This window comes from Perognathus longimembris, chromosome 17 (assembly GCF_023159225.1).
Source record: "Perognathus longimembris pacificus isolate PPM17 chromosome 17, ASM2315922v1, whole genome shotgun sequence".
Taxonomy (NCBI): Eukaryota; Metazoa; Chordata; class Mammalia; order Rodentia; family Heteromyidae; genus Perognathus; species Perognathus longimembris.
Window position 1 is genome coordinate 45,676,397 of NC_063177.1, and position 25,473 is coordinate 45,701,869.

The 25,473-nt window shown below is 40.7% G+C and overlaps 1 protein-coding gene across 6 annotated transcripts in view; it reads left to right on the plus strand.

Annotated features, from left to right (window-relative positions):
• Positions 1–21,231, plus strand: part of Helz (helicase with zinc finger) — a 146,815-nt gene extending 125,584 nt beyond the window's left edge. For all 6 annotated transcript variants that reach the window (XM_048366932.1, XM_048366935.1, XM_048366933.1 and 3 more), the window contains 5 exons: positions 405–975; positions 1,312–1,546; positions 2,308–2,827; positions 9,721–9,973; positions 13,733–21,231. In XM_048366932.1, the coding sequence (XP_048222889.1) occupies positions 405–975; positions 1,312–1,546; positions 2,308–2,827; positions 9,721–9,973; positions 13,733–14,073 (1,920 nt within the window). In that variant the 3' untranslated portion in view covers positions 14,074–21,231. The remainder of the gene's footprint in view (positions 1–404; positions 976–1,311; positions 1,547–2,307; positions 2,828–9,720; positions 9,974–13,732) is intronic.
• Positions 21,232–25,473: the final 4,242 nt, after the last annotated feature.

Consider the following 25,473-nt stretch of genomic DNA (forward strand, 5'->3'; position numbering starts at 1 on the left):
CATATACAGAAAATGGCCAGAAGTGGCGCTGTGGCTCAAGTGGCAGAGTGCTAGCCTTGAGCAAAAAAGAAGCCAGGGACAGTGCTCAGGCCCTGAGTTCACACCCCAGGACTGGCCAAGAAAAAAAAAAAAAAGAATAATGCTGCTCAAAGAATTAAAGTGGATATGTTAATAAAATATCAGTATCAGATGTCTCAACTTTAATATGCCTTTTTACCTTATTTTTATGACAAAAACAAAAATTCTTTATTGGATTGTCAAAAAGGGATTGATTCAGCACCTAGTTCTGCAGCTGTTCTGCTAACAACGTATCATAGATTTAAGTGTTTTAGGATTGGGAAAAATAGAGAACCACTGAACTCAGATTTTCTGCAGTTATAAAATGGCTTCTTATTCCTTTCTAGGTTGATTTGGAATCAAACCCACAGAATAGAAGTCCTGAATCGCGTCCTGGTGTTATTTATCCCAATAGCAAATTTCCTCGCAAAGATAATCTCAATCCCAGACAGATAAATCTTCCTCTCCCTACGCCTCACGCACAATATGCAATCCCTAATCGCCACTTTCATCCGCTTCCCCAACTGCCACGACCACCATTTCCAGTTGCACAGCAGCACACCTTGTTAAACCAGCAGCAGAATAATTTGCCTGAACAACCAAATCAGATGCCACCCCAGCCAAATCAGGTAGCCCAACAGCAAAGCCCGCTGAATCCGCAGCCCCAGCCGCCACCACCTCAGCTCTCTCCTGCCTATCAAGCAGGACCCAGCAATGCTTTTTTTAATAATGCGGTTTCTCAAAGGCCACAGTCTCCTCCTGCAGAGGCTGTGATACCTGAACAGCAGTCCCCTGCCATGCTGCAAGAAGGCCAAAGTCCTCTGAGAGCCATTGCTCAGCCCAGCCCCATCCTCCCTTCACCTCTCAACAACTTCCTTGATGAGAATCCCCCAGGACTGCCTATAGGAGAGGCTTTAGGTAAGCTTGTCTATCACTCCTGCATGTGAAAAGTCCAGAGACTATTTATTCAAATGACATTAACTATTATTCAATATTAATTCAGTCAAGACTGATTTTTAAAATAATACTAGGGGAAAAAACCACTTAAAGTAGTACTCAGAATTTAGTTCCAAATGCTTAAATAATGATAGCTACTTGTCTTTATTTTAACTCTGGTTTCTGGCAAATATGTAAAGTCAAATTGTAGCTATTTCTTTGGATGTAAAGAAAATCTGGTTGTAAAAACTGGAAAAAAATGAATGCTGAAGCTCTAAAAGCCTGAAGGCAATTTTTTTTTGGCAAATTTTTCTTCAGACCGCATACATGGCAGCGTAGCTCTGGAAACATTGAGGCAGCAGCAAGCGCGATTACAGCAGTGGAATGAACACCACGCCTATCTCAGCCAGGGCAGTGTTCCGTACCCACACCATCCCCACCCTCACCTCCAGCATCTTCCTCAGCCGCCTCTGGGCCTCCATCAGCCTCCAGTGAGAGCAGACTGGAAGCTCACCAGCAGTGTCGAAGATGAAGCAGAAACAACGTTCTCAAGGTAGTCCCATATAGAAACAGCCTCAGAAATATCACCTGTGTTGGCTTTTTTGATAGTTGTCATTTTAGCTTTCAGCTGGAACATTGTCTCAAAGAAATCAAGTGCTAGCCTTCTTGAATTCAGCACATTACAAAATTCCTGTGATTGACTAAAATACAGAAGTTCTGGATGTGGATGATCGACTGTGGGTCAGGTGTCAGTTTGGCCTCTTAGTTTGTGGTTTCTGCAAGAGAAACATACCATCACTGTGGGTGGTTTTTTGTTGTGATTTTGTTTTATATAGTTAGTAGTAATACTTAAAGAATGAATGAAGATAGGAGTAAATTATTAGACAAAAGTTACAAATTATAAATATATCTTTTCTTTCCCCTAGTAGTACAGAATTCTGCCTTCTTATCGCAATAGGTAACTTTGAATATTTAGTCCCAACTCTGAGCCAGTGCTGTATAATACTGTCAGATGTTTCCTAATCTCTGGACAAGGCTCTCTATCATGCTAAGCACATATAACTTATGGTTGTAGTGTAGAAGAGATGCTTTTAATGCAAAGGGAAAAGATAAAAATCAAGTAATTGTCATATTTTGTGCCTTTAGTTCAGCATCTACTGAGTGTCAGTCCTATTTGAGACTAATTAATACTAGGTATGATTAAGTATTATGGCTTGGTTTGTAGAAATTATATATGTGTTTGCCTAAGCTCTCCTTCACATAGCAGAGCCTTTTCTTTGTTATTTTTTTTCTCATATTCTCATGTTTGTGTAGGTTTCAGGACTTAATCAGAGAGCTGTCTCATCGCGATCAAAGTGAAACTCGAGAGCTAGCTGAAATGCCACCACCTCAATCAAGACTTTTGCAATATAGACAGGTTCAGGCTAGAAGCCCACCAGCAGTCCCATCTCCCCCATCCACCACAGACCACAGTAGCCACTTTTCTACTTTTAATGACAACAGCAGAGACATTGAAGTAGCCAACAACCCAGGATTTCCACAGCCACGCCTTCCACCTCCAATATTCAGCTCTCCCTTCTCATTGCCATCTGAACACCTAGCCCCTCCCCCCTTGAAATACCTGGCACCAGATGGTGCATGGACTTTTGCTAACTTGCAACCTAATCACTTAATAGGACCAGGCTTTCCCTATGGCCTGCCTCCATTACCTCACAGGCCACCACAGAACCCTTTTGTACAAATACAGAATCATCCACCTGCTATTGGTCCAGAGCCATTTCACCCATTGTCATCTCGAACAGTGTCTTCTTCTTCGCTCCCCAGCTTAGAAGAGGTAAGTCTGCTTCTTTTTCTCACGTTGGCATTAGGAGACTGTGAACAATTAGTACTGACTGATTTAGTGATAGATGTGGACGGATCTTAATAAAATTGATAAGCTTTAAGATACAATCCTTTACTGATGGTTGATATTTGAAGACTTCAAGTAGCTTACTTTGTCTTTTCTAATCTAAGTAAATGGCTGTCATTGACTCTTTTTTTTGCTTGAAGTTACATTTGTTAATTACGTATTTGTTAATTAGCACTTCTCACATGTTGGCTTTTCTAGCCAGGGGCCAGTCCCAAGTGCTAATTCTTTCTCCTGTCACTCGACCTGATGTTTGTCACACTTAGGTGGTTGATACAGAGGGAAGCCAATTCCCAAATGTCAGTTAATATGAAATTCATTCTGCTAAACTAAGCATTGTAAGCCTACTTGATTTTTTTTCTCTTAAAATATTTCCAAAGAGCTCTGGTTTTTTGGCCTGCATTTGAACTTAGGGCCTTAACACTCTCTAAGCAAGTGCTGTATCTAACCAGTGTTTTAATTTGGGGGGGGGGCGCAGTCCTGGGCCTTGAACTTAGGGCCTGAGCACTGTTCTTGGCTTCTTTTTGCTCAAGGCTAGCACTCTGCCACTTGAGCCACAGAGCCACTTCTGGCCATTTTCCATATATGTGGTGCTGGAGAATCAAACCCAGGGCTTCATGTATAAGAGGCAAGCACTCTTTGGCACTAGGCCATATTCCCAGCCCGTTTTAAGTGTGTAAGTGTGTGTGTGTGTGTGTGTGTGTGCTGCTTTTGGCACTAGTTCAGGTCCTTATTTTCAAGACTGCCACTGAATTGGAGAAGGGATGAGATGTAGAGTTAAGTGTAATTATCACAGAATTTTCTGTTCTTAGAAAATTCCTTCGTTTTTCTTGATCAAGTGTTCCTGTAGGTACTACAATATTTTAGATTCCTAAGATCCCCAAAAGTTAATTATAATACTCTTGGGGATGTTCCATTGCCTTTGTTAGAAGGACAGGTTTTGGGTTCTGTATTCTGCCATTTCTGCTGCTATGGGTCATGAGGTTCTGCCATAACTAAATGTGCTCATAATGTGTGGGATAAACTATGGCAAAGTTCTGTAAAGTTTGTACTTTACTAAAATAATACGTCACACTGAATACTAGAATCATTGAGCTTTTTCAATAGCATTGATTTTGAAATTTAAGATCTTTCCATCCTGGTGTTCTCAATATTTGGTATTTTTATGTTTGTGAGTTTATAAATAGGTACCTTCAGTTGCCAGTGAATTCTTTTACTTGGCAAAAACATTTGACCACTTTTATTTTAATGCATGAGATTTACATGTGATATCTAATTCATTACCATAAAGAATTTTTTGACAGGAAAAATAATATTTTTGCTACATTGACATGACATTCAGTGTATTAGGGTAACTGTTGTGTGTTCAACATGATTTTGCATGAATCATCTCACAGAATGAATAGCTCGTGCTCTTGCAGTTTCTTTCTAACCTTTTAAAACATTTTTAAGCTTTAACAATACAGAAAATGTCTTATTTTCTTCCTTACTGTGGATTCTTTGATTGCCAGATGCACTGGTAGATTATTCTCATGTGGGATAAAAGTACTTAGATGTTAGCTTAGCAGTTAATGTGAATGGAGATTTTTTTGTTGTTGTTCTTTTCCTATTTTTGTCTCACTAGCTTTATCTCTTAAGAGCAACTTTTACTTGCATTTAAGAGAGATGGTTTTACTGTGTAGCCCATGCTGGCCTAGGGACTGATGGCCTCAATGTGATCCTTCTGCTTCAGCCTCCCCAATGGTAGGATTATACCTGTATGCCACCATACTCAGCTTTTTTATTTTCTTCGTTCAAATAAAATATATGGTCAGCAGGAAAAACATAGAAATTAGAGGAATTATTTAATTTTCTATAGACAGATAGCTACCCTAAGATTTGGTATTTCCTAGCCTCTGTAGATATGAATACATAATTAATGGGGGGATTATTTGTTGGGGAAACTTGAAATAGTCCCCCACGCTCCAGTTATTGTGATGAGCTACACCACTATATTAAATCTCTAGTTCCATTAGGTCATGACACCCAAAACAGATTCTGGTCCTATTTTATAACACATTTTGCTACTTTCAGATTTTAGAGTGTTCCCACTTTGAAAATTAGGGTTTTCCTTCATGGGATTTTCTCCTTTATTTAAGTACAGTGAAAGCTGTGGCCCCTGGCTACTAGGTTGAGTCTGGAACACATGAATTCTGTCCTGTCCTTCAGACCAGTCTTGGTTGCATGAATTTAACACGCCTCCTCCCTCTACCACCACACAATCTGTTCAATAATGCACTTAATTGAAAAAGTAATTTTTTTTTTTTTTTTTTTTGGCCAGTCCTGGGCCTTGGACTCAGGGCCTGAGCACTGTCCCTGGCTTCTTCCCGCTCAAGGCTAGCACTCTGCCACGTGAGCCACAGCGCCGCTTCTGGCCGTTTTTTCTGTATATGTGGTGCTGGGGAATCGAACCTAGGGCCTCGTGTATCCGAGGCAGGCACTCTTGCCACTAGGCTATATCCCCAGCCCGAAAAAGTAATTTTTTAAGTAATAAAAAAGAAATAGTGAAGAATGTCATAGTTATCTAGGTGACAAATAATGATGGCATGTAATGTGACACAGTGTATGGCATGGCAGTAGAAAGGGTGGGCAGCACCCTAGGGGAATTCCTAGTGGATTAGGTATGGTTAAGAATGGGACAAGATTTAAAATTAGATTTCTTAAATCTTATTAGCTGCAGTTATAGGCAAGAGCTACTGACATTTGTCATTTTTTTAAAAAAAATAAAACAATTTCTAAAGATAGCATATTTCTTTAATGCCTCATAGCCACTTGTGGTCAGGTACTAAGAGAAAACATCTAGTATGTCCATCACAGAAAGGTCTTTGGACAACATAGTTCTGAAGAAAAATTCATACCCCTCAGCAGTATGAGGCTTTCATTCCCTCCCCCGTTTCCCTCTCTCCCTCTCTGTCTGTCTGTCTATCTGTCTCTGCCTGCCTGCCTGCCTGCCTGCCGGCCTGTCTTATAGTGGTTCTGGGGCTCTACTGCTTGAGTCACAGCAGGACTTCCAGCTTTTTTTTTTTTTTTTTGGCCAGTCCTGGGCCTTGGACTCAGGGCCTGAGCACTGTCCCTGGCTTCTTCCCGCTCAAGGCTAGCACTCTGCCACTTGAGCCACAGCGCCGCTTCTGGCCGTTTTCTATATATGTGATGCTGGGGAATCGAACCTAGGGCCTCGTGTATCTGAGGCAGGCACTCTTGCCACTAGGCTATATCCCCAGCCCACTTCCAGCTTTTTGATGGTTAATTGGAGATAAGAGTCCTATCCCCAGATCTCAGCCTCCTAAGTACTAGGATTAGAGACATGGGATACTGGGACCTGGCCTAATTAATAGTCTTTTTTAGACAATTTTCAAAGTAATGTTAGTGCTTTTGCAGGTCTCAGAGATATCATTGAGGCATTTTTCCCCTTCACTTTGGATATCATTTTGATCAAGTGTCATCTATTTTAGTTTTCTGTTTATTATAATCATACATTCTGACACTGTTCTGTCTTTGGACACCAATCTTTAAAGATTATGTTCTGATTCATCTCTCCTAAGCTTCTGTGTATAAAAGTATCTTGTGTATTTCAGTTATTTTGAACTGAATGATGAAGTCATATATCTGAATTTGTGTGTTACAGCTAAAATGATGACAAAAGAAACTTTATAGTATTAGATGTTTATACTAAAAAAGAAAAATAGGACCTTATTAGCTCGATAGCTGAAGCTTCTACCTTAAGTAATTGTTTTTCAAAAAAGATGCCAGATGCCAGTGGCTCTTGCCTATAATCCTAGCTAGATAGGAACCTGAGATTTGAGGATTGCAGTTCAAAGCCATCTGGTTCAGACAAATCCATTTCTCCAGTTAACCAGCAAAAAGTTGCAACTGGAAGTTCAGATCAAATGGTAGATAGAGGAATCTGAGCAAGAGTATGAAACCCTGCGTTCTAGCACTAAAATAAAACAAAAAAAAATTAAGCTAGGTGTGGTGGTACATTCCTGTAATCTCAGCATGCAGAAGCCTAAGGCAAGAGGACCACAAGTTTGAGGCTCACCTGGGCTATATAGAGAAGCCATGTCTCTGGAGGAGGAAAAAATTTCAAGCTTCATTTCTCTCTTCTGATACAAAAGATCAATTTCATTTATAGTGTGATTTGAAATTGAGTCTTGTACTTCATTTACACATTCATCTTTGCCAGTAGCTGCTTAAGAACTGTTACAAATATATTATTCAACACTTCTGCAGACTTGCTCTGGGTGTCAGCTTTGTGATTTGGGGAGGTTTCTACCATGTTGTATCCTCGTATTTTAGCATCTGTTTCTCTTTGACTTTTGTTTATCTAAACCTGTGACTTATGTCTACTCATTGTATTACTGGTTTGTGTGTACTGGTTATTTAAAGCAAGAGTGCTTATAAAGTACATGGCAGTGATTCCCGAGTGCTTTATTTAGTGTCCATATCACTAGGACACTATTAGAATCTGCTCTTTCTGAGTCTGTGGCCAGCAACAGTTTTTCACTTCAACATCCACAATAAGGATTGAGAATGTGATTCTCTGCAGGTTGTGACATGTCTCAATTCCCAGCAGGACAATAAAGGGAAACACTGCATTTTGGCTTTAAGAGCCAGCTGTTTTCATTACTAATTTGATAAGGCTCTTTACTAGCAGTTGCAATCAGTTGTCTAGGCATGGAGAACTTCAGGCCACTTAGGAAGGTTGGGCTCTTCTACTTATTAATGTAATTGATGACTAAGGCACAGAAATTTTAGATGTGTTACTTAAATTCATAGTTGACATTGATGCTAAATAAGTAAGGCCATTTAGAGTTCTTGAAAATCAGAATCATTCAAAATGATTTTGAATACTGAAAAATACTTCCTTTCCCAAGAATAAAATTAAAGATGGAAGTAGATATTTTACTTTGAGATAGAAGAATAGTAAAACTGTGAGAGAGGGGGGGGGTAACCAGATCACCATATTACCCTCACCTTCCTCATCCAATAGCTGCCGCTGGCTCCGCATAGGCTCCCTGCGGCATGCCTGCCTTCCTCTGTGCTCCTGTTTCCTCCTCATTATATCCGGCAGTGCCAGCTGTTTGGACCTGTTCTGTCATTTTTTTTTTTTTCCATTTAACTGACCTGATGATGTCTACCTGTGCTCTCTTATACTTCCAAAAATCTATTCTACTATTACTGTGCCTGATCACCTCTTTCTCATCTTTTTAATGCAACTTCCACTTACAGCAGTGGCCTAAGAAAGATTCCTCAGAACCATAATAGTTATTATTGAGGACGAGGGGGGAAAAGGAGCAATAAAAACTACACCTCACTGTGAAGAACAAACATGGACTCACCTTCCTCCTTTTTGGGGGTGGGGTGGGGTAGGGTGGGGGTGGGAGCAGTCCTGGAGCTTGAACTCAAGGTCTCATGTTTGCTTTGTGTGTGCTCAGCTGGTGCTTTACCACTTGATTCATGCCTGTAGTCCAGCATTTTGCCCATCAGTTGGTGATGGAGTCTTACAGACTTCAGATTTTAGCTGAGTAGTATGGATTATAGGCATGAGCCACCAGTGCCTTTTTTTGGGCTGGGGGTAGTGAGGTGTTCCATTCCTGGGGCTTGAACTCAGGGCCTGGGTACTGTCTCTGAGCTTTTTTTTTTTTCAAGGCTAGCACTCTACCTCTTGAGTTAAAGAGTTACATGGATTTTCTTGCCCAGCTGGCTTCAAACCACAGCCCTCAGATTTCAGCCTTGTGAGTACCTAGGATTACAGGGATGAGCCACTAGTGCCCAGCCCAATACGGACCTTTTATGTTACAATAAAACAATTATGGAACAGTGATCCCCTTCTTATATGGCAGGACATAATCTAAATGCTACATATTTCCACCTCATTTAATTCTCTCATCCATCCTAAGAGGTGAGTGCTGGAAGTAATTCATTTTACAGGAGAAATTGCCCAGGGCAACACTGCCAGTATGAATCAGTGCCCAAATGGCCTAGCTAGCCAGCTCTGGATGGGGGCTGGTAGGTACCTCATAGAACCACACCACCTCCTATTAGAGCTGACATCAAATATCCCCCCCAACAGGCAAGCACATTGGCAAACATAAGACATATTGAAATGGCTGACAAGTAGCACTAGTCAAAAGGGTAAAGAATTTGGGTTGTGTGCACTTATGAGTTTGGAGAGGAGGAAATCTTGTTTCAAATATGTAACAACCATTGATTGGTTAAAAGAAATTTGGTGAAGTCCATTCAGAAGTATCTTTGTTATCTCTGTTGGACAAGGAGAACTGTATCTCGTCATCAGGTATACGTGAATACAAAGCAGGAAGTTGTAAAGGCCCAAGAAATGAGTTTTGAATGGATAACTGCTCAGTTGGCGGTGACTCCGTTGTTTGTGACTTAACCTTTGAGTACATCTCTCTATCATTTGTACTCTTATTCTATTGTCACCTAAAATGTCAGTAGCATGTGACAACTAGATCACTAGATCAGTCCCCCTATTGTACAAGCCAGTAAAAATGATCTCAAATCAGACACATGTTGTCACAGGCCTGCATGGTAAGGGACAGAGCTGAGTTTTGAACCCAGGTCTCTGTTGATACTAGTGAAGGTTGCCTTTTTCCTATTTTTTTTTTAAATAGCATAGAGTTCTACAGTCATTGAAAACACTGAAAATATTTTTGAGAATGTCTTATTTAATAAAGCAAGATTGCTGTGAACCACAAAGGGATAGGGGGGTTATATGAGTTACACTGATTTACAAAATGTCATTTCTCTTTTTCTTTGTGTAGTATGAGCCCCGAGGACCTGGTCGGCCCTTGTACCAAAGAAGAATCTCATCTAGCTCAGTGCAGCCTTGTTCTGAAGAAGCAAACACTCCCCAAGATGGCCTGGCTCAGAGTAAAGACCTACAGGACCAAGGCAACTCACCTTCTTTCAGCTTCTCATCCCCTGAGTCCTGGGTAAACACCACCTCATCTGCCTCCTACCAGAACATTCCATGCAATGGCTCCAACAGGACAGCTCAGCCCAGGGAGTTGATAGGTAAGATGAGTGGGTGAGTTGCCTAATCATTGAGGTTTTGACTCCTCAGCACCTGGATATTTGTATTACATTCTTCTGTCACCGTTTGCATATTCTTCCACCCCTTATTTGCACTAGGGATTGAGCCAGAGCCCTAGAGCATGCTAGGCAAGTGTCCTATCACTGAGCTACATTCTCAGCCCATTTTCTGGGAACAATATTTAGTTCTCAGAGCTCAGAGGAGTGCCTGAGCCATGCACATTCATTTAAGACCATGTCAAATTGGTATTTATGATGTGGAAGGGCAGCAGGCATATCACTGTTTGGAAACGGATCGTTTGACCTGTGACTGAGTAAAAGAAGTAATGGGACTTCACACATTTCTAATGAATCACCTTTCTTAGGAAAAGTATGTTTTCTGGTTGCCCTCATTCTGATTGCAGTGGGAGTCGGTTAGGTCAGCATCATTTTTCAAGGGTTTCTTAGTGAAGTGGGGACAGGATACTGTATAATAGTGTGGCTATGAGAGGAACCATTGAAGTCTCCCAGTGGAGGCAATAGAAGTCCCTGTGTTTATCCTGTTGTCATAAACTGAGAATTCCATGGTTGAGGAACAAGATGGGCATGGAAGGGCCAGGGGTGGGTGAGGATGGCGGGAACCTTGACTGCTGGGACAACATTTACAGGCTTCCTCTTGGGTCTGAAACATAAATGAACTTTGTCTTTCAGGTGTTCCCTCTTTTTACTGTACCAAATGTAAAGAGCTAATTATCCTCCAGGCATTCTCTACTATCCTCTGTGTAGGCTGTAGTGGATCTTTGTGAAAAAGGCTGAAATCTTCTTGTGGTGCATTTCCCCTGTAGCATTAGCCTTTGTATTTGAAATTAACTTTGTTCTTCTTTATAATTTGAATCCATTGTTTCTGCAGCTGACCCATTTTTTAGTATAGGCCATCCAAAAGCACATTTTTAGAACAATAGCACATAGTGGAGAAGAAAAAAAGCATTTGCTTTTATTTTCTGCAAGAGACAAAATTTTAATTTTAATTCATTTTAACCTTTAAGCATTCATCAATAACTACTCTCTTTAGGCTGCTGTAATTTACCTCGGATTGCTTTGTGGTTTTTAAAGTCTAATATGAATGTATTCATGTCACTATATTTGAATTTCCTGAGAAATATCTAAATTTTCTAATTATCAGTGATGCCAGATAATTTTGCTTAGCATAATTTTATCTTAAAAAAACATTTTTTTTCCTACTTAAGTTTTGGGATAATGTGTGGTTCAAGTTTAAAAACTTGACCTGGGCTAAGGCAGAAAGTTGTGGTTTCCTCTTTACAGATTTTGATTACTTTCCTCATTAGTAGAGAACCAGTTGCACTATTTTTTTAGTTGCAAGTAACACTTGAACATTAAACAGGTAATTCAGATCACTAATGCTCTGAAGCACAATTTCTTGTTCATCAACTTTTAAAAAGAGAAACACAGTAGTGGTACATCAGATGGAAAATAATCACCACACGAGAGACTTGTTTCAGATGTTTTGGGATTTATTTTTTGAGCATGAAGAAAGCTGTTCATATTATAATGGCTTAAGATTTTAAAAAGAGATCGGTGACATAGTCGATGTCATAGAAAGATCTTTTTTTTTTTTTTTTTTGCCAGTCGTGGGGCTTGGACTCAGGGCCTGAGCACTGTCCCTGGCTTCTTCCTGCTCAAGGCTAGCACTCTGCAACTTGACCCACAGCGCCACTTCTGGCCGTTTTCTGTACATGTGGTGCTGGGGAATCAAACCCAGGGCTTCATGTATGGGAGGCAAGCACTCTTGCCACTAGGCCGTATCCCCAGCCCTCATAGAAAGATCTTAAACACTTAACATTTTGACTAATTATGAATTTCCATAGTTTTAAATAGTACCGTAATATTTCATACTGAATAATTGAAATAACAAGGCCAAAAAGTAGAATATTTTCATTCTGAACAACTGTGTTTCTGATGTTTTTTGAAATTGGTCATATTGAGGGTGAAGTCGTTTTCAATAAATAATACCAGTATGATTTAGAAAAAGTGGTCCAGTGGTGTTTGGGCTTAACAAAGAAATATTAGGGTTTCTTCCTGATGTGCTTTGTTTTGACTCTTTCTATGTTGTCGAAGCTGGCTCAGAATTCCTGGGCTCAAGCCATCTTCTACTTCCGCTGCTGGGACTACAGATTTCCTCCTTCCCTCTCTCTCTCCCCAAGCCCTGCATGTGCTAGGCATCCATACCCATTTCTTGCTGTTTCTGTTTTTAAATTTAGCTTCAAAGATAACTATTTTTTCTATATTCTTAAAGATAAAAAACCAGAATTATCTAGTTTCCCTCTGTTTTGTGATTGTCTTAAGCTACATTTGGTTGTAAGAAACGCAATCCAGCTCAACTTGTGTTGGCCATCAGATGTAGAGATGTAGGAAGTTCAGGCAGACTCATGCGAAGAAGCGAGTGATTTCTGGGGGATGTGCATAGTCCATGTAAAGTGCACAACACACGGTATCTGCCCATATAATCCCATCATGAACATGACCTCGTCACTCCAGGCCTGGGGGGGGCGGGGGCTCTGTACCTGCTCTTGGTGGGTCAGTCTCACAGTGTGGGTTTAGGTAGCTTTGGGTTGTCATTGTACCATGCACATATCAATCAGTCATTCTGCCTCCTCTTTCCGTTCCTCCCATCCCCAAACACACAGTTCTAGGAAAAATGCTTATATCTAAAAAATGCTGTCTAGGAATTTAAAGACATTGAAAGTCAAGCAGAAGATAAGAAATGACAAGGTTTATGGCTGGTTTTTATGGCCCCTCCCATTTTATTCCATGTTTATTCACTATATTACAATGACTAGGTGTTGAGAAGATGGAAGAGTTCGAGACCAGCCTTGGTACAAAATGAGGCCCCATCTCAAAAAAAAAAAAGAAAAGAAAAAGAAAAAATATTGCAAGAAAGGGTGGAACTTTTAACAAAGGAAATCCAAGGCTCCCTCCCTCCCTCTCTCCCTCCCTCCTTCCCTCCTCTCCCTCCTCTCCCTCCCTCCTTCCCTCCCCTCCCCTCCCTCCCTGCCTGCCTCCCTCCTCCCTTTCTCTTTCTTTTTCCCCTCTCTTCTTTTTTTCTTTCTCTTTCTCTCCCTCCCCTCCCTCCCTCCCCCCTCCCTCCCCCTCCCTCCCCCCCTCCCTCCCTCTTTGTCTCTGTCAGCATCTGTGTCTCTCTGTTTCTCTGTTCCTGAGACTTGAACTCAGGGCCTGGGTGCTATCCCTGCACTACTTTTTGCTCAAGGCTAGTACTCTATCCCCTAGCCATGGTGTCACTTTGGATTTCTGAGTAATATATTAGAGATGAGAGTCTCACAGACTTTCCTTTCCGGCCTGGCTTCAAACTGCTATCCTCAGGTTTCAGCCTCCTGTGTACCTAGGATTACAGGCCTGAACCACCAGTGCCTGAGTAGACCTCATTTTTGCTGAAGAAAGTAACACATTTCTGTTAGAGTCTGTACATAAATATCAAAGTGCATGGTTGTACAAATTGGTCTTTTATCTCACAACAGGCCTTCACATTTGACCTTTAGCTGTTTGTGTATCTGTAGTGTAGAGGGGTTTGGTTAGATGCGTAGTGATTTCAGTGTTCTGCCTGTTCTTGTAACTTCACTGTCCCCGGGTTTCTGGAGATAGGCTTGTGGCCACCAAGCCAAGGAAATGCCTGAGTACCACTGGACTGACTTCCCTCAAACCCTGTTTACTATTCTCTGCTCCCAGCCCCACCCAAGAATGTCAAAGCCTCTGAAGATGAGATCAAGTCTGAGAATGCAGAGGTGTCGGGCGCCTTCAACTACAGCATGCTCCAGCATCTCGGCCAGTTCCCACCGCTCATGCCCAACAAGCAGATCGCGGAGTCGGCCAGCAGCAGCAGCAGCCAGCAGAGCTCCACTGCAGCCAGCAAGCCCGCCATGTCCTATGCCAGCGCACTGCGGGCCCCGCCCAAGCCCAGGCCCCCTCCCGAGCAGGCCAAGAAGAGCAGTGACCCCCTGTCTCTGTTCCAGGAACTCAGCCTGGGCAGCTCCTCAGGCAGCAATGGCTTTTACTCCTATTTTAAATAATCACCTTTTTTCCTCAAGGGAGAATGTTTTAATTTCTGTTTGTATTAGTAGAATTAAGGTAGTTGGACTTCCATCTATAGATGCACAATACTCTTTGTTTTAATATTAAATATGTTCTCACTTAATTGCTTTGCTGCTAGACTTGCAACTAATTTTTTAAAAATATATTTCGTTATTTTGCATTTTTGATGTGAGTCAGAATTTTGACAGCTTTTATGTAGAATAAAAATATTTTTAAATTTGTGTATTGTTACATATGTTTGCATCAAGCTAGCAGCTAAGAGGTTAATTGTGCAACTATAAAAAAAAGAAAAAAAGTTTGTCTAAAATGTATTTAAAAAGAAAAAAAAATTGTAAGTAGCATTTACATTTATTCAATAATATTACCATATGCTGGATTTCTGTACCAGAAATGGCCAGTTGATGTACAAATGTATGTTATTTTTGCTTAAATTCATTTAAATTTTTTTTAATAAAGGAAGGGGCAGCATCTTCTAAATACTTTTAAGTTTTATCAGATTTCTTTTTCTTTTTTGTGACAGGATGCTGCTGTCCAAGACTTTCAGAGTTTTGGATGACGTGTGCTGTGCTGGTATAACCTCCATCCACCGTAGGATAGAGTTCAGGCATCTTTGCCGGTGTTTCTGTGTGAAAGAGCCGGCATACTTAGGTTTTATTTTTTGTTTTTGTTTTGTTTTGTTTTGTTTTGGTTGGACAAGCTACCCTTTGAGCTTGTTTTTAATGTTAATTTGATAATGTGTGTGTTTTTTTTAAACAAATCATGAAGCTGAAAAATTTTTAGGATTGTTGGTGCTTAGTAGACTTGATAACTATTTTAAAAATGCGTGAATTTAGTAAAATCCTTTTTTCTTCACTATGCATGTATAACTGTTTGTAAGCTGGCTTCCCCCTTCTCCAGTGGTATACAGAATTGTGCCGCTTTGAGGTTTGGTTATTTTTCCCTTCAGTAAAAATTTTGGTACCTTATTTGATGTTTACATTAAAATGTGACATTATCTATGGCAAGTCAACTATTTTGCTAGTTGTTTTGTTTGAGGAACATCACTAAAGAAAAGTATGATGTCAAAAATCCATCAAAATTTATCAGAATCTGGGTGAGAAAACTACCTTTGGTTTTCCTGCCTTTCATTTCTTCTAAAATACCCCTTTTGAACTTGTACAAAAATATGAAATTTAAATAACTATCTTAAATATTCTACAGTTTGACAATTGTTTTGAATGAACTTTGGTAAAATCCAAAGGAAAATGTTTACCCTTTCAGAACTTGTGGTCTTCATAGCACATTTGGAACAAATGCATGTCCTTATCATTTCCTCATCTTCAGCTATGTCTCTAGAGTACCATAAGTCACTTCCTTTTAAAAAAAAAAATAAACCGAGGTCACATGACCTTTCCAGTGAGCCCAGTCTTCCTAAGGATCCAGGCAGACAAAGTTTGGGGAAGACTACTTTTGACAGGCCATCTTGTATTCTCAGTAGGTTTAAAGCCGGGTTGAAAGGGCCATCTTTTATCTAACGTTGCTTCTCTGCCTGGGTTACTTTTGTGTTGGCCAGGCTCTGCCTCCTGTCCGCCTCAGACAATTTGGGGTAAGAGTCCCTTTGGTTAAAGGCCAGCAAGTCCAGAACAGATGAAGCATGCTTCTCTCATCTGTTCTACCTTTCTGCTCAGGGTGCAGTTCATTTGCACACGGCTTCCTATTTATTATAAGCCTGTTGAGGCTCTGGACGTGTTAATGGTTAGAATAAATCACAGTGGGGGAAAGCCAAGCCAGGAAGCGGCAGCACCAGGCTTTCTTGGGATGATGTCAGAATGCCACATTTAACTGTATGTCAAATTTTGCTCAGCATACTTTCATAAGAAGAAGGAAAAAAAATTGCCATATGGCTGTGTCTGTCCAACTCTATGCCAAAATTCCAGACATAGCCCAAATGGAAAATAGGTCTCCCCATTATGAGGATATCTATGAAAAATAATTTTCTTCTCAGGGGGATGATTGCCCCACAGCCAAGACTGCAGGACCACACTACAGCAGCTAGAAGAGCATACCAAGGCATTTTCCAGTATGAAGACAGGGCTTTTGGGTCACCTCCCGAGCTTATCGCCCAATTTTGTTTTCCATACTTGAACCTTTAACACGCATCAGTTTTTAAGTTATTTATATTTATATTTTGTTAAAGAAGTGACATGGACACCCTAGCACCTGACATAAATACATGGGCGATGGGAGCCTTGGGTAAGGAGACTTAAGTTGCTCTGATATATTCTGTAAGCAGTTATTTCTCAAAAGTGAATGTCTGCCCCTTGTTTCTCATTTCTATGGCTAGTCATGGATTTGGATGTTATTTATGTCTTTTCATATTCTGCATTGGATGCTTATTTTGATCTTTGACAAGCTCCCTCTTTTTCAGCATTACATAATGCCATTTTCTCATCCCTGCTCTGCAGAATCTGTTATTTATCTAGTAGTAGTTTTGAGCCCATCTCATGGAAGAATCATTCCAAGTCTCCATTGAGGTGAGGCGTGGTTTCTGAGTGCCCTGGAAACTCTGCTTTGCTGTTACTAGGTGCTATTAGCAAGTGACCACAAGCCAGTCAGAGAAAAGTAGCATATTTTCTAATTTCATGCACTAGGCATAGCCTTGGAGCTCAGAGCCAGCATGCACATGTAGATGTATATTTGAAGAAAATGATGGTAGCTCTGAAATAATACCGATTATTACCAACTTCCTTTTCCTCCAGAGCAGATTGCTTCTAAGTGAGGTTAATTGTCCCTATGATTTCTTCCTACTTCTTTCTTCATTGTTTCTCCATGAAGTTTTCTTCTTCTTGCCAATACTACTTTTTATCCATTTCATTTTTGAATTTCAGTGCAACTTGAGATTTTGTTTTTCTTTTTCTCTTAAAGAAATTCCTTTGGGTGTTAGTGTGTAGGAATTCATGCTAAGTTGGATTTTCTTTTATTTTTCTTATCCTGATCTAAAAATGCATTTTTGTTAAGACTTGAAGGACTTCATTCACTTTAACATGGGTATTTGGGGTGTGTTTTTGAGTTTGGATTGCCATTTTGACAGATAGTTTACCAAATTGTGAACACAACATTGTTTTTGGTTGAACATTTAAACTAACATGACCTTCATTTTCATTTCTTCGTGTAGATCATGTAGTATGTGTAAGATACCAAACTGCTTTTTTTTTTTTTTTTCTTTCACCAGAGATTCTAGAATAACTTCAGGTTTGGTAAACATCAACTGGTCTTTTCAGTTTGAAGAATTGCAGAATAAGTAAAATAAGCAGAATTCTCTGTGAGTAAGCATTACACAATTAAAGATAGCAATCTTTAAGACCTATTTATGAAAATAGTTTCCTTGTTTCTGAAGCCATTGAAGTTGCTGAGAAAGCTAACTGAATTTTCTAACATTGAAATAATATATAGTACTGTGTTGCTCTAGGAGAGCTGATTTTATATATTTAATATTTTTCATCTCAAGAGCAAAGCTATAAATGTAGCTACCTTGGCTAAGAGACAGGGTATGAAAAATAATTTCAATATAAAGTTGAGTATTTCTCAGATATTATTTAGAAAATTCTGTTTCCTGAAATAGTTATTTTTAAGAGACACTCATGACTGCATTGTTTCATAGTGGAATTGATTTTCAAAAAGGAAATCCCATTTTAAAAAAATACATAAACATTCAAGGTTAAAAATTTCAGTGTATTATATTGAAAGATACAAATGGTGGCTTTAAAATATTATTTAAGCTAGCATCCTAGTTTTTCCTTTCTAGGTTGTCAGAGGAAGCAGCTTGTCCTTTCGATTATCCATGGGTGATTTCTTCTGACTATCCCCCTTAATGTTAAAAAAAGAAAAAAAGAAAGAAAATCTGCCTGAATGTTGAGGTAGATCTTCATGGATCTGATTTGTCTCTCCCTGTTTGTCATCTGATCCATATTCACCTAGAAGTGAGCAAGAGTGGATACTGTTCTAACTATGATATCTTGTTCAAAACATCCGTTAGTGGTGGCACCACTGCACATTATAAAGGAATTGTCTTGAAAGAATAAGAAGCATGTTCGTTTTTCAAGGCTTCTCACATTTCCATCTACTTGAGATTGGGCATTTCTTTGCTAAGACTTTTTTTGTAAAGCTGCTAAGTTCACACTTAACCATGTTCAAACCTGTTTAATTAGCAATCTCAAGGCCCTTGTTAAAAGGAGTGAATCTCAGTAATGTTTAGCATTCTTGTAAAACAGATTCAGAAAGTAGCATGATGTTATTACTTTAAGCTAGAATATCAGGTGAAACATTAAAATTCTTTTAATGTAGCATTTAGGAATTTTGAACCTACTTTGGAGTGAACTTTCAGAAACAGTTGTCAGAGTTCCTAGATGTTGTGGAAGGGAGGTACCTGATCTAGATGTAGAAATCTGGAGAATCTCGATGTAGAAATGTGAACTGTGCTTAGGTCCCAGACCCAGTGATGCAGTGGGAGTCTGAAACTGGAGAGCTAAGAAAGCCCAGAGATGTTCATATACTTAGAGTGTCAGCAACCAGAGTATTAGACCAGACTTTATTTGCAATTTGTTCAACAGAGAGATTTTATTTTGATACAAATATTAAGTATAAAGCATAGTAAGTTTTATATAATTCTGAGTTCATTAAACAATCTTAACAAAATTTTCATTATGTTCTTGGGGAGTCTTTTTAACTATTTCTACCTCAGAGATGAGGTCTCTTCTGTATTTTATTTTGCATACTAGCATGTGATTGCCTGCCTTAGAATGTGTATAGGAGAAGAAATGAATATTATTACCTTTTAAGCAATTGTTGATTTCTATGGAATAATTGTTTTCATCTAACACTTTGTAAAAAATGTTGACAAGGAAAGGAAAAGGGTGGCCATTCTCATAGTTTTCAACACAGAGTAGCATCTGATTTACAAATCTATCCTGTTAGAAGATGGTTAGAATTGTGAGAGGGATGAAGAAATAACAGAATACTTCTCAAACTTGAGCCAGCTTGGACTTAGCTGGCTGTACAGACCTTGCTGGACCCATCCCCAGAGTTCCTAGTTCTTGGCTAGAGACTCTACTGCCTGGGACCCCTTGGTCCAGGAGGTACACTTGGAGGATCATTGGTCGAGAGAAAGTTGAAGGTCTTTCCCATGATGCATTATTTACCTGGTGTAAACAACTGATCTGTTGGATCATTTTTAATCATTCGGATACCATGAGTGGCACATTCGTGGAGAATGCGCTTTTACACTTTGGCTTGGCCCCCCCCGCCTTTTCCTCTAGTGGGGTCTGTGCTGTTCTTCCTCGGTGGAGAGAAGCCCTTCCAGTTCTAGGGTGCGTGTATTAGGTTTTGTGTGCACAGCTGCCCGGCTTTGGTGTGTGGCTGTGTGTTCGTTGCTACATAGCTAACCTTGGATCCCTGTGTATAGAGGTAAGAATTGTGGAAAGAAGCCATCCGAATGTCACGAGAATGCACTGTGCATTTGTCGAGGCACTTTTACACGAGTCCCTGTCCTAATATGACAGTGACATGGAGCTTCAAAAAGTCTATAATCCCCAAATAATAATGTATTCTGTCAATTTTAAATGGGGGTAGGGTTTTTTGTTTTGTGTGGGTTTTTTTTTTTTTGTGGGAGGGATAAGGGCAAAGGGCTTGCTTTTCGAATTATGTGTTTCTCAGGTTAACAGAAGTTATTTTGATTTTCTGCCATGCCTGCAGGTGTCAGGGACAGCCTGAGGTGTTGGCGGTGGCAGGAAGTAGTTGTGATGATTATGTTTGGGAAACAGTCTAGGGGGAATCTGCCACCTACACAGCATGACATGTATGCACAAGTTGCTTTGGAGCACGGAATTGTCTCCAACATACTAAATCTGATAATGTCTTTGGGTATTTTACATTTGTGTATTGTTATTTCAAATATTCACCCTGGACTGCATGTTGGGGGGGGATTGGGCTCAGATTCTGGTTTTTTCGTTTGAATTTACTGAGATACTAGCAATGGAACGGTTTTAAGTGTAATGTAGAAAGAGTTAGGCATAGAAGTAAACACAGGCCATTGTATGGTGCATGGCTTTGGAATCCTCAAAACCCGGTCCTCCTGCTCTAGGCTTGATTCCCTTTGGTGAGGGCTGTGTGTGTGCTGCACAGGTTCCTTTCTGCAGTCCACACATAGGGGGAGCTTTGGTTTAGTTACACTTTGTCCTGCGTGATACTTGCATGCAAAGACCTCTTTCTCACTCTGGGCAGGTCAGGGGGCTCTTCTGTGCAGATTAAAGTTCCAGAGCAGCAGTGACACCGGAGAATGTTCTCAGCACCCCTCTCTTTACAGAGGAAGGGGCCCAGATGTTCACATGTCTCCTAGAAATCCATGACGTGTACATCACGTACTGTATCTGATTTCTGTGCCAGTCATCTGACCTGGTCCTTTTAAACTCATGAAGGTACTGGTTATAGGTAGTTTGTTGTATCCTAGCTAAATACGGTGATTAAAACACATCTCTAAATCACAAAGATAATGGCTTTGCATTATTATTAAAGGATCCTGTTATTCATGACACAGGATTTTTTTTTAGTGCTTCAAAACTATAATTCTTAACTAAATGTGATCAGCTAACTTTTTTCAGCATCAGTTACTTAGCAAATTCATACTGGGTCTTATTTTGGAAAGCCTGTTTTGGAGAGGCTGTATGAAACTAAGCTGTAAGTTCCTATCTCTTCTAGATACCAGCTGTACAGCCACCTAATTAAGCATAACTTATGGCAAAATGATAGCAATTATTATATTTTCTTTGCAGTAAATGATTACCTCATCAGAGAGGCTCTAATACCTAAAGAGTTTATTCTTAAAAGTAAAAATGACTGTACCATAGAATAACCCCAAAGCCACTCTCTAGAGTTTTTGTTTTTCTTCTTTCTTTGTCTTCATCTTTTCTAACTTACATTTTGGTATTATTACTTTAGCTATTTTGGTTCAAGTTTCCAACTTGGGGGTCTACAGTTCCTACGGTGTGATCCTTGTCTCAGTGAAGTTCTTTTGTTTTCAAAGTTTTCATGGTAACACAAAATGTATTTTACTGCTACAACTAAAATGTATTTATAATAAAATGCCTTTTTAATAATTTGGAGATTGGTTTATTGTGTACTATAATTTTTTATTTCCTTTTACTTCCAAGTTAAAAGGGCTTAGAGAAGTTAAACACCCATGTCAGATGGTTGACTTTACTTATATATCCCCATTTCAAATTGTAATTCAGCAGGGATCTGATTTTATTTTTTAAGTGTCATGAATTACCTGTAACAACTCAGTTGGCATTTCTGGGTATGAATAGGCTAGAATTTGAGGGTGTAAACTAGTTTACAGCAGTACTTTATGTAGGAACAATAGATGTGTGAGCAATACAGCTGGCAAAACAATTTTTGCTGACCATGCAGAAAATTCACTTGAGTCAGGGCGGTGTTTTTGTTGGAATGGGGGTGGGGATAATGTTTGCATCTGCTGTGGTGTGATTTTAAGAAGCATTTGCAGATCACTGAATGTTCACGTGTCCAGTTTTATCCTTAATGTCCTATTAATATGGCACCATAAATTTAGCTTAAATATATGTTAAGGTTGACAGTTATAAATAAGGTAGTCAGCCTTCAACCTATAATTCATTGTAGTGAATCTTTTTATTTAAGACAGGCATTTTGCTTTCTTTGAGTTGATTTGATAGGATTAGAAACAAATTTCTGGATTTTAGAAGAACGGTGTTGTTGTTGTTTGTTTTGTTTTTCACTGTAGAAATGAAGTGGAGTTGGGACCTCTGCTTTCTGCTGATGTGAGATATCCCCAAAGGCTACAAGGGCAGTGGGGAAATGCAAGTCGATGTTCATTTCTGCCATTTTGGTGCTCTTTGGAGTATTTTCCTCAGCATGATATTGGTGTGAAAGTTAATATTGTTAAGAGCTAATCTCTGGCTGGGCACTTTTGCTTGTTATCAACAACTGTAATCCTAGCTATAACCCTAAGCCACTTAAGATGCTGAGATCTGAAAATCCCAGTTTGAAGCCAGCTCAGAGAGTAAAGTTTGTGAGACACTTATCTCCAATTAACCAGCAGAAAGCCAAAAGGGGAGTTGTGACTCAGTGGTAAAAGAAGGCCAGCCTTGAGTGAAAAAGCAAAGGGACAATGCTCAGGCCCTTAGTTCAAGCCCTGGTATTGGCAGCAGCACACCCCCACCCCCACCCCCCACCCACGAGAAAAACCAAAACAAAAAACTAATTGATACTTTCACCAAAACTACAGAGTGATAAATTCTACAGGCCACAAAGCACAGCAGGCAGAAAGCTGGGTTGGCAGGTTAGGGGTGGGCATGGACTGTGGCTTACACCATTTTTGGCGAATCAACGTGCAGGTGCCTCTGCTTGGTTTTAAGCAGCCAAGGAGCCCTGAGTCTGAAATGGACTGCACTGCTTTGAGTTGCAAGGTTTGTTCCCTCCTGGAAATCTTCCTCTTCATGATCGGAAGACCTGGCTTTGGATTGCCTTGCCTCTTCTGGTGGGCCTTCCACTTGCAGCTAGTCCTCTTTTTGGAGCTGATCTGCCTGCCTGCCGCTCTGGAGAGCCATTTTCTGTAAGGTGCTGCTTCACCACACTGTACATTTCTTAGCAGGACAGTCAAGGCATCCCAAGCTTATCCTCAGCCCCTGCACACACCAGACTGCATGAGTACATTCACTACTGCCTGAACCAGCCCTGCCTTTGTTGACTCCCACCTCCAATTTGGAAAATGCTCTCTGGCCTCATTCTCCCAATGTCCAGGTTTTCTTTCAGGGAGTTCTGTTTAGTAACCAAGACTAGGTAAATTCCACCTCATTATACCCTCCAGTTGGACTGAACCCTCTGTGCCTGTGCTTAGGCTCTGCTATGGTCTTCTGTAATAAATACACTTAAAAAGTTGGTGGTTTTCTGGGTGGCAAAAATCGTGTCCTCAGATCAGCCCCACGTCTCTTACAGAGCAGTCTTTCCAGGGACATTTACTGAACTGGATCTCAAAGTATCAGAAGAGCACAAAAGACACCCTCCTCTCCATGGGCACCCTTTGCTGGCACAGTGTGGCAGATGACGGCTTGGCAGGAGAAAAGTCCTGTGGTAAAGGAGGAGTTGGCTGTTTTGACAAAGCAGTAGCATTCCCAAGTATTTTGCCCTTTTACTTGGTGTCAGTACTAGAGCCTCCCCTTGATGGCTTGGTCTATCAAATTCTGATGGCTACTTAGCATTGCTTGGTCTGTAGACATATATCTTCCATGCCGAGTTCTGGAAATGTCACTAATTTCTCCTTTGTTTAAAGCTCTGGCTGTCAAATACTCAGAGGGAGGTGTTTAAATCAGATAGAAGCTGCAGTTTGCAAGATCTATGGTCTTAAGCCATTCTTAGCTCATGAAAACACAAGCTTTGCAAGTTGATTTAAACCCTTGTTTCAGGAGTCTGCACTGCTCATCCCTGAGAACAAAGTGTGGAATTGGTTGGTTGTGATAGGTTGATTCAGAGGAGCCAGCAATGGATTCTGGGAAGTGGGCATGGCCAGCTGGAAAAGAGAAGGTGATTTGGATGGAGTTTCTCCCTAATTGAGAATGAAAACACCAGTTATAAGCTGTGAATGGCAAGTATTGGAGACCTTGTGAAGTCCTCAGAAGTTTTCTTTATGTGCAAAAGATTCAAGAACCTAAAGAAAAGGCAAGCGCTCTTGCCACTAGGCCATATTCCCAGCCCAAGGAACCTAAAGAAAAGGACCTGAAATCCCAAGAGTAGATGGCCTTGACTTTGACCCACCTGCTGCTTTGCAAAGCTAACCAGAAGGGGGTGTTGTGCTGAGGCCTTTACTAAGGAAGTCTTATAGATTCAATCTCTTTAACTTTGAAATCAGGATTCTAGATAAAATTCAAACAGATGATTGGAAGGCGAATAAGCCAATAGGCTTAAAATATCCATTTCTTGATAATGTAGCTTGAAAATTCCACTTCTCAGGGTGCTACAGTGTGGACTAGGTCCTCCAGAGACTTGTGTATTAAAGACATGGTCCTCGATTTTTGGACCGATAGGCAATCAGGAGGTGTTGGATCCTTTAAGAGATGGAGCCTAGAAGGAGACCTTGAAGGGGATTATGGGACTTCCTGCTTCCTTTCTCACACCCTGTGGAATAAATGACCTCACCACAAGCCTAGAGCAACAGGGACAGTCATTTATGGACTAAAACCTTCAAAACTGTGAACCAGATGAAACAACTCTTTATGGTGATTTATCTCAGGTATTTGTTTTTTTGTTTGTTTGTTTTTTTGCCAGTCCTGGGGCTTGGACTCAGGGCCTGAGCACTTTCCCTGGCTTCTTTTCGCTCAAGGCTAGCACTCTGCCACTTGAGCCACAGCGCCCCTTCTGGCCGTTTTCTGTATATGTGGTGCTGGGGAATGGAACCCAGGGCCTCATGTATACGAGGCAAGCACTCTTGCCACTAGGCCATATCCCCAGCCCTATCTCAGGTATTTGTTACAGTAATGGAAAACTGACTAGCACAGGGGGACCCTAGATAGGGTCTGATACTACATTTCCTGCTAGGCTACTTCATCTCATAGGGTAGGAGATTAATTCTTCTGAAAACATTTGTGGTCTACTGTCATTAAAGATGGTTTTGTACCTTCCAGCTAAATGCTTCAGGAAATCCCTCTGTACTTAAGGCTGTTGGCTGACACACTCTAGCTTGGGCTCTGCTGTAGCTGGGCTGCTGGCTCAGGCTCAGTGTGACTCAAGCCACATGTAGGGAGAAGCCATTTAGGCTGTGGACACTTGAGGCCAGGGAACTGGGCCCTCAATGAGCTTCATGCGGCTTCTCTGCTTCCAGAGGTCTTGCTGTGCTCTCACTGGAGCAGCTTTGCATGGCTCTCTTCAAGTCCATTCTCCCTCCTCCACAGTCTCCTAGCTCCAGGATAGCCTAGAGAGCCTGTGGGCTGCACATGATGCGGAGAATCTGGCAAAAGCACGAGACCAGGGAAAGTTCTAGCTGTAGGATGCTTCCGAAGGAATAGCAGGCTTTACCCTCTAGGTGCTTATGATCACGTAAGATCAGTAAGGCATTCAGGCCCGTTGAGCTGCGCCAGGGGTGCAAGGGTAAGCACTGCGAGTCTCCGCACAGTGTCAAACGCACAAGAAGGAGAGGAGGAGGAATTTTGCACAGATGGGCTAGAGCACATGGCTTGTGTCTGATTTAGCTTCTGATGAATACATGGGGCTTGTTTGGAAGAGGGGCAGTCCACGTGGCACTGTGTGCTTTCAAGATCCTTAGAGCACTCAGACTCCAAAAGTCATCTGCCCTCGAACTCATAACTTCTTGAAGG